The sequence below is a fragment of the Cynara cardunculus genome (genome assembly GCF_001531365.2).
Source record: "Cynara cardunculus var. scolymus isolate 2C chromosome LG 6, CcrdV1, whole genome shotgun sequence".
Taxonomy (NCBI): Eukaryota; Viridiplantae; Streptophyta; class Magnoliopsida; order Asterales; family Asteraceae; genus Cynara; species Cynara cardunculus.
Window position 1 is genome coordinate 253,348 of NC_037533.1, and position 9,284 is coordinate 262,631.

The following is a 9,284-nucleotide window of genomic DNA, read 5'->3' on the forward strand; positions in this document are numbered from 1 at the left end:
ATTCTTGACTCTTCTGGCAAGAAGGTATTAACTGGTGTCCDAAAGGATAATGTCTATGTGATCAACATGGACTCTTCTAGCTCTTCCGACGCCAACATCTGTTTCTACTCCGAGGCTACTGTTGATCAAAATTGGCTATGGCATAAAAGGTTGTCCCATCTCAACTTCAAAACCATCAACAATCTTTCTAGCAAAGATCTGGTTTTGGACTTCCGAATATGTCATATGCCAAACTGATGCTGTGTGTTGCTTGTGAAAAAGGCAAGCAAACCAATACGAGTTTCAAGTCCAAGATGTGCTCTTCTATTTCTACTCCTTTGCACATGCTCCACATGGATCTCTGTGGTCCTGTGAGTGTACAAAGTTTGGGTGGAAAACGTTATACTCTTGTTATTGTGGATGAGTACTCAAGATATACTTGGGTCTTCTTTCTTCAACACAAGAATGATGCAGCTGAAGAAATTATCAACTTTGTGATGCGGACTGAAGTCTTGAATGGTCAACTTATCAGATCAATTCGAAGTGATAACGACACTGAATTCAAAAACAGTGTTCTTGAAAGCTTCTTTGATGAYAAGGGTATTTCTCAAAATTTCTYAGCAGTTCGGACTCCACAGCATAATGGAGTTGTTGAAAGGAGAAATCGTACACTATGTGAAACTGCACGTTCAATGCTAAGTGAAGCAAGTCTTCCGACCTATTCTTGGGCTGAAGTTGTCAATACAGCTTGCTTTACTCAAAATAGGTTTATAATTGTGAAAAGACACAATAAGACTGCTTATGAAGTATTTCATGGCAGAAAACCAAACATCAGCTTCCTTCATGTGTTTGGTAGTGCATGCTATATTCTGAATGGCAGAGATCAGTTAGGAAAGTTTGATCCTAAATCTGATGAAGGAATCTTTGTTGGTTACTCTCTCTTCTCTAAAGCCTACCGGGTGTATAACTTACGTCGTCAATGCATTGATGAATCTGTCAATGTCAGATTTGATGAATCTGGATCGGTGCCTGCAACATCATCATTCCAAAGTGATGATCTTGAGMTCAATAAGTGGTTGGAATCTCACTCCTCTGAGAATTCAACTCCAGTCGGTGGACCTCCACACTCTAATGGAGATAATGTTCCAACTGTTGAGGAAGATGAGAATGAAGATCTTTCATTCAACATGAATATCCCATCGGCCTGTCCTAAACAAGAACAAGCCGATCCGGTACCTCTTTCCTGTGTGGAACCCTCAACTGGTGTCGATGTTCCTATTTCTTCTGCTAGGGACATCGGTCACCCAACCTCAGTAGTTGTCTATTCCAATCCTCTAACGAATGCTGACGGTGCCTCTACCTCTCTACATCTTCCTCTTCCTCCTGCCACTAAGTGGACAAGAGATCACCCAATAGAGCAAATCATTGGTGATCAGCAAGCAGGTGTCCAAACACGTCGTGGTGCTGGTAATWTCTGTTTGTATGTCAATTTTCTATCTCTCATCGAGCCTAAAAGGATTGAAGAAGCACTTGATGATCCTAGCTGGATCARTGCCATGCAAGAAGAACTGCTGCAGTTCAAGCATAACAAAGTTTGGAGACTGGTCCCCCGACCAACCAACAAAACAATTATTGGCACAAAGTGGATCTTCAGAAATAAAATGGATGAGAACGGAACGGTGACTCGGAACAAAGCCCGACTCGTTGCCCAAGGATTCAGGCAAGAGGAAGGCATTGATTATGATGAGACATTTGCTCCGGTAGCAAGGTTGGAAGCTATCCGAATCTTCCTTGCCGATGCTGCATTCAAGAACTTCAAAGTTTTCTAGATGGATGTAAAAAGTGCATTCTTGAATGGAAAACTTACTGAAGAAGTCTATGTGAAGCAACCTCCAGGCTTTGAGGATCCTAAACATCCAGAGTATGTCTATAAAYTAGACAAAGCTTTGTATGGTCTCAAACAGGCTCCTCGTGCATGGTATGACACTCTCTCTACTTTTCTTTTGGAGAACGGCTTCTCGCGTGGTAAAATTGACATTACCCTTTTTATCAAAAAACATAAAGGTAATGTCATTCTTGTACAAATTTATGTGGATGATATCATATTCGGTGCCACAAAAGAATCTATGTGTAGAAAGTTTTCAAAACTCATGCAAAGTAAATATGAAATGAGTATGATGGGTGATCTCACATTTTTCTTGGGTTTGCAAGTTCAGCAATCCGACAAAGGAATCTTTATAAATCAAAGCAAATATGTTAAAGATCTTTTAAAGAAATTTGATTTTAATGAGTTTTCGTCCATGAAAAGTAATGGCACCTCCCTTGAAACTGAATGCAGACCCCGATGGTAAATCGGTAAATGTGACCAGTTATAGGGGAATGATCGGCTCCTTACTTTATCTTACTGCTAGCCGACCGGATATTATGTTCTCCACGTGTCTTTGTGCAAGATACCAAGCGAATACAAAGGAATCTCACTTGGCAGCCGTTAAGCGCATTTTCAGGTACCTGAAGGGTACTCCCAATCTGGGTTTTTGGTATCCTAAAGACTCAGGTTTTGATCTAACAGGTTTTTCAGATTCTGATTATGAAGGCTGTAAAGTTGATAGAAAGAGTACAACTAGTAGCTGTCAGTTGTTGGGTGGAAAGTTAGTCAGTTGGATTAGCAAGAAACAACACTCTGTATCCACCTCAACAGCTGAAGCTGAGTATGTTGCTGAAGGTAGCTGTTGTGCACAAGTCTTATGGATGAAAAATCAGTTAGCTGATTACGACCAAGTGTTCACAGAAATTCCTATTTTTTGTGACACTTCAAGTGCCATTGCTATTGCCAACAATCCCGTTCTTCACTCTCGTATGAAGCATATTAATATTCGGTATCACTTTATCAGAGATCATGTGATGAAAGGTGATGTTGAACTTCATTTTATTCCTACAGACTATCAACTTGCTGACTTGTTTACCAAGCCTCTTGATGAATCTCGGTTTAATTTTTTGATCAGTGAGTTGAGAATGTTAAATGTTGACAAATAATTTTTGAGTTTTCACCAATTCATTTGGGTTGTGTTTTCTCTAAAAATGTTATTGTGTCGTTTGCTCAAAAATAGTCTGGTATCTGTGTGAATATGCTTTCTTCCTTTTTCTAAAATATTGATTTTTTGAGAATGATGGGTTTTACACTCGTGTATTTTTTTTCTTGAAAATCAATTCCTATTTTTCTCTCTAAAACGTCTCTGTTTAATTTCCTTAAATAATTTGTATTTTTTTAAATTTATTAGTATTTTTTTAATTTGTTTTATATTTAAAAAAAAACAGAAGAAAAAGATAAAAAGCTTTTAAGTTTAGGTTTGTGTGTAGTATTTTTATTTTCTTTATGCATTTTTTAACTTTTGTTAACAATTGGTGTGTGGGCCTCTTTATTTTGGGCCTAACCTCAAGCCATTCGGTTTACCCACTACACACCGAATCCCTCCCTCTTCGGCCAAAACCATCTTCAACTTTAAAACTCACAAACCTCCCCCCCAAGCCGATCCTCTTCTCACCTATTTCTCTCTCTTTCGGCTTCCCTTCACTCTACACTCAAGCCACACACCGATCTCTACATATCCCTCTCTAATCCCTCACGATCGGCCACTCCTCTCATTCGGCTTGCCCTCACACTTCTCTCCCTCCTATCGGCTTCCTTCAAACCCCCCCCCACCGATCCCCTAACTTCACAATACACACAAGCCGATTCCCCCCCCCCCAAAACGGTTTCCAATCCCCTTCCCTCTATACAATCATACGCCGACCCCCTTACCCCCTCTCCTTACCTAAGCTAAACGCAAGCCGATCTATGCTTTCGTCTATACCTCAAGCCGATCCTATAGGCCGATCTCTTTTTCTCCTTATCGATTTCCTACTTTCTCTCCCTCTCACCCACACCGATTCCTCCCTTCTCTTCTCTACACACCATAAGCTTCGCTTCCTCCTCAACATTCGGCCTCCTCACATAAGCCGAACCATCTCCTTTCGGCTTCCTCCCTTACAACCGAATACACTCCTTCCCCTTTGAAGCCAATTCTTTAAACCGATTCCCTCATCGATCGACCTCTTCTCACAAACCCCAAATCGATCCCTCCTCTCTACCTTACCACATATTCCATTCGGTTTCCTCTCCAAACCCACCCCCAAACCGATCGGTCTCTCTCAACCTAAACCCCTTACGCCGAAACCCATAAGCCGATCTTAGTCCCTCAAACTCTCTTCATTCGGCTTCACCATTCGGCTTCACCATTCGGCTTCCTCCCACTACCCACATATTCCATTCGGTTTCCTCTCCAAACCCATCCCCAAATCGATCGGTCTCTCTCACCGTAAACCCCTTTTTCAATCGGCCCCCTCTATCAAACCAAATACACACACACCCCGATCGCTCAACCCCTCACAAACCGATCCCTAGACACAAACCCACCCCCCCAAGTCGTCGCCGCCCACATCCTTTCTCCTCTCTTCTTTTCGGTTTGTGTCCCCTTTCCCCCAACATCTTTTTCAAAAACCTTTTCCCTCTTTCTCTTTTCAATCATTCAAGAACCAAACCCACACCCCTATCTTCACCTATTCTTTTACTTTTTTGCTTTACCTATGTTACTACTTACCACCCCTCCCCTCTCCCTATACCCTCTCACCTTCCTACATCACATCCCATCCCATCCCAATAATACTCACCAAACCCACACCCCTATCTTCCCCTACTTCTTTCTTTGTCAATTTGACTTTTTGCTTTCCCAAGACTAACCCTTTTTACCCATCATATTTTTTCCCTTCTCCTTTTTTATTTAAAACCCTCTTAAACCTCTCCTCTCTTATCACTCTCAAAAACCTCTTCCATCTCTCATCTTCTTCACAAGTTTACTGTGTGATTTTTCAAGATTCATCATCCATGGCTTCTAAAGGTGGAACTCCCTCCAAAGCTCCAAAGGTTAAGAAATCTGTTTCCCTCACTGCTGATAATGTTACATTTTCTTCGTGCAATTTTGTCGCATTGTTGGATCACAATGAGAAGTATCCAGATTTCTTCATCATAATCGAATTTCTACGTAAGTRCCCTCTTTTCAAAGCTCTTACTTATTCTCCAAAGATGAGTAAATCTCTGATTCGTGCATTTTGGGCTACATGTATATATGATGATTCTACCAAATCTGTGCATGCCTCTGTATTATCTGCCAATGATATATCTTTTAATGCTGATGATTTGAGGAGGGTGTTAGAGCTTTCTACTTATCTATCTTATGATGAGCTAGTATCTGTTGATAATCTACATGTTGTTGCTTCCACTATGAGCTATGTGCAAGACCCTGCTTTGATAAAACAAAGCACTCTTTATAGGAAGAATATGGATGGTGTTTGGAGATTTTTCTGTTCACATCTTATTCAATGCTTGAGTTCCAAAACTGGAGGAATTGATCAGTCACCCGCTTCGGTTACCCAACTAGCTCATGCACTGATTTTTCAAAGAAAATTTGATTTTGCTGGTTATTTGTTTGGGGAGTTGGTAAAGAAGATGGGTAGTGCCAAAAGCTCTACTATGCCTTTCATTAGATTTATATCCATGATGATTGCTGATAAACTTGGGTCACGTATGCCGGCGGATACTGCAAATTTCTATGACCTCAAAGTGTCTCAAGTTGGCATTCAGACTTTGAAGAAGGCATCATTGTCTCAGATCTTCCTCTTCCTTTAGGTATGGTTTCTTTTGCCACCTCTTCTCACCCTGTATGGGGAGAGTGCTTTGTGACCACAGTAGCTGGGGACCTTCCTCATGTTGCTCCGGTCACCCATCACTCCTCCATGTCAGTGGCCCCTCCCCCTTCTACTTCTTCAGCTACTGCCTCAAAAGAGGCCGCCTCCTCTGTCCGGAGAGGGCTGGCAGATAGTTTTATTCCCCCATCCTCCGCATCTGTTTCTGAGGCTATGACTTCGAAAGCGCCTTCGGAGTCTCACCCCGCCTCTCACCCTTCTCTCTCAAAGCGAAGACACTCTAGACTTTCCACTCTTGGCTCTTCCTCTACGAAGACCAAGAAGCCAAAAAGGGCTAAAAACACATCTCCAACCAAGGACTCTCAACAGTCCAAAGTTGTTGACATTGGTCCTACTGAGCCCAGGACATCTGCTTTACACCCCCTAGCTCCTCAGTCCCCTCTCAAAATGACACTGCTGTACATACGGGGATCCCACATGACTCCACCTTGGCATCTCTACATGACCTTGGTGATGACTCAGATACCTCCCCTTTCAGAGGTCCCTCCTCTCCTCCACTTATTCACGGCCTATCACCCGAGATCGATGATCTTGATGATATTGCACGGATGGATGATTTATCAGCTTTGTCTGATATTGACATCCCTTATCTCCAATATCTTCTTATGGATGTAGATAGTGAGCCTTGCCAGCCTACTACATCTACTACAATGGTAATCGGCGACCCGCCTCACGCAGACGTCGATGATACAGACACTGAGCCTCTCGCCGGTGTTGCTGATACAGACACTGAGCCTCTCGCCAGTGTTGCTGATACAGATATTGAGCCTCACGCCGATATCGTTGATACAGATGTTGAGCCTCACTCCAACATCAGTGATACTCCCATCGGTGACTCTCAGGGCGCCGATGGTACTGCGAGTGTTGGTGTTTCTTCTCCAGGTGGGTCAGCAAGCCTAATCAAAGCTTGTTCTCCTACTCCAGCTGCTGTTTCTCCCTCCAGTCCCCCCTCTGCACCAGGCTTCCAGTTCTCAGCTCCTTCTCCTCCTGAGGTGATCTATGCCATACCCACTGAGGTGGTGGACATGTTCAGAGGCTTCACATCTCAGTGTTAGTTGCTCATCTCTCAACAGGCCTCCCTCAGCACTGATTTATCTAGGAGAGTGGACTGCGTTACATCTGAACTGCATCAACACAGTGCCGCCTTGATAGATCATGGCATTGCCTTCTCTGCTATTAAAGCTACGGTTGATTCTCTTGATGCTCGCATGACTGCTCTTTCCGATTCTCAGGCCAATATCTCTGAAGTTGTAGCTGATCTTAGTGCTCGATCGGAAAGTCAAGCTGCCACAAATCAGGCAATTCTTCAATCTCTGACTGATCTTCACTCCAAGATGGATGCACAGACTCAGATATTCAAATTGTTCTTAGCCAGAGATACATAGTTCACTGTTGACTTGGGTCCTACTCAGTTCACGGAAGAGGACAGGGTTATGTTAGCCAAAGTCAGTCGCCGTGTTGAGTCCGATTATGCTCTTCTTGGCGGTCTTCATCGCGGTATCTCACGTCTACTTCGTGCCACATATGCTCCATTTCCTCGTGCTACTGCATCTGTGCTTTCCCCACCTGCCAATGTGGAGGGTCCTTATGTTCCTGCTAGTGGACCTTCCCCTGTTCCCACTGAGGGGGAGAAGATAGTTGATCCTGCTACAAGTGACAACGGGGACGACGACTCAGTTTCTACTTCTTCTACCTCTTCATCCTCAGCTGAGTCAGACTGTGATGCTCCTACTGAGGGGGAGCTATTTGATCATGATGATAGAGCCACAACACCTGTTGAGGGGGAGCAACCATGTTCTATGCCTTTAGTATCTGTTGAGGTTGGTACTATCCCTTCTCAAGATGATATTCCCACTACTTATGGGGACTTAGTCCAAACTCACAGAGAAGGAAAGGCACCCATGACCTCAGATGAAGAAGCTGCTGCAGCTAAAGCAGCTAAAATTGTTAGACATCAATCTGCAGTTCCTTCAGCCGACAAACTTATGCTTAAAGCTTCATGTTCTCAAGAAACTGATCTTCATCTCCTAGGTATTTCTTCTGAGGATGCGGCCAACTCAATTGCTCTTCAAAAGCAATTTGAGGAAGCCAACAGATCTCACTCCTTAGTCCCACGATCTGAGTCTGAAGAAACCAAAGAGAAAAAAATTAAATGGTTTAATGACTCAATTCTCCGACGCTACACTACTACTCGAATTGTCAATGCAAGAATCAAAGGTCCTCAAAAATTGACCTATGATTCCAATCTGATCTATTTGATTATTGGTCRAGAAAACRGAGCTGTGAGGACAGAAAAGCTGACTTGGATCAATTCCTACGGTCTTACTGAGTGGATGGAGATCATCAAGTTTCTAAGTAAAAGCAGAAGCATGTACAAGGAATTTGTCTTGAGTCATCTGTATCGCCTTCTCAAAAATATACAAATGATCAAGATGCATTACAAGCAGCCTTCCCCTCCACAACTCTCCTTTTTTAAGCAAGTGTTAAGTAAAGATGGCTCTTCTAAATCTGCTTCTGCCTCGAAGACCATCAAGAATCAAGAYTCRYTTATTCAGAAATTATCAAAGGAAGGTAAGGCTCCTGATGTCTCACATCTTGATCTTACCCTTCCTTCAGATGTTTGTCATCCGAAAGGAACTATCTTATCCACTCCTGAGCATGGAATATTCTTCTGGGACGCGAGTAGTTGCCTTCGATTTTTCTGAGCTTCTGAGATACCTATAGCTGATTCTCAGCTATTGCGCGTGATACTGAGTGTAATCAAAATTGGTGAAGCAGGAAGAGTCTTTTATACTTTGATCTCAGATGAACTGAAGAGAAGAGAAGTTCTTGCAGTGGTTGATTCAGACGCTATGGAAGTAGATGATGATTGCTAGCTTTCCTATGTGATTTCTTCTTCTCAAACTACTTTCTTCACTGTAAGTATTTAATGCATTGTCTAGTATAAATGCAATTTGATTTTTCAGTATTTACTTTAAATTTCTCATTCTTTATTTGTTTATCTCTGATTCATTATTTGTTTGTATATACGTTTATAGTTTAAAAAAATCAAAAATCAAAAAAATAAAAAAAAAGAACCCAAAAAGAATATGTACATGGGTCACATAATTTATAAGTTCTTCTTCTCAAAGAATTTTAGAGTTTGTGTATCTTGTATTTATTTCTTTCTAAGTGTTTCTGTCATCATCAAATAGGGGGAGATTGTTGGGTCAYCTATTGATTTGGTGATGACCCACTGATCTGTTCCTCTACCTTAGCAACACTTAGTAGTTATTGGTTCTTTGTAAATTGGTGTCTTGGTACGTACTTAAAGCCATTGGCAAAATCGAAGACTAACCGATGTGAAGACAGAAGGTCACCAATGCGGTGTTGTGGATCAACTGTCTAATATACACACCAAGACTCYGAAGTAGCTGAAATGCGTATTAAAAATATTTTGAAGCTACAAGCCGATTGAAGGAAGATCTTCATAGACCGAAGATTGAAAATCTTCATGGACTCAAGAT

General features: G+C 42.1%; 1 protein-coding gene across 1 annotated transcript in view; it reads left to right on the forward strand.

Moving 5' to 3' along the window:
• Window positions 1–5,703: 5,703 nt before the first annotated feature.
• The window catches only part of LOC112514704 (mucin-5AC-like), a 12,884-nt gene continuing 9,303 nt past the window's right edge, over window positions 5,704–9,284 (forward strand). The window contains exons 1-4 of the mRNA XM_025121304.1: window positions 5,704–6,176; window positions 6,257–6,770; window positions 6,852–7,076; window positions 7,191–7,724. Of these exons, the coding sequence (XP_024977072.1) occupies window positions 5,704–6,176; window positions 6,257–6,770; window positions 6,852–7,076; window positions 7,191–7,724 (1,746 nt within the window). The remainder of the gene's footprint in view (window positions 6,177–6,256; window positions 6,771–6,851; window positions 7,077–7,190; window positions 7,725–9,284) is intronic.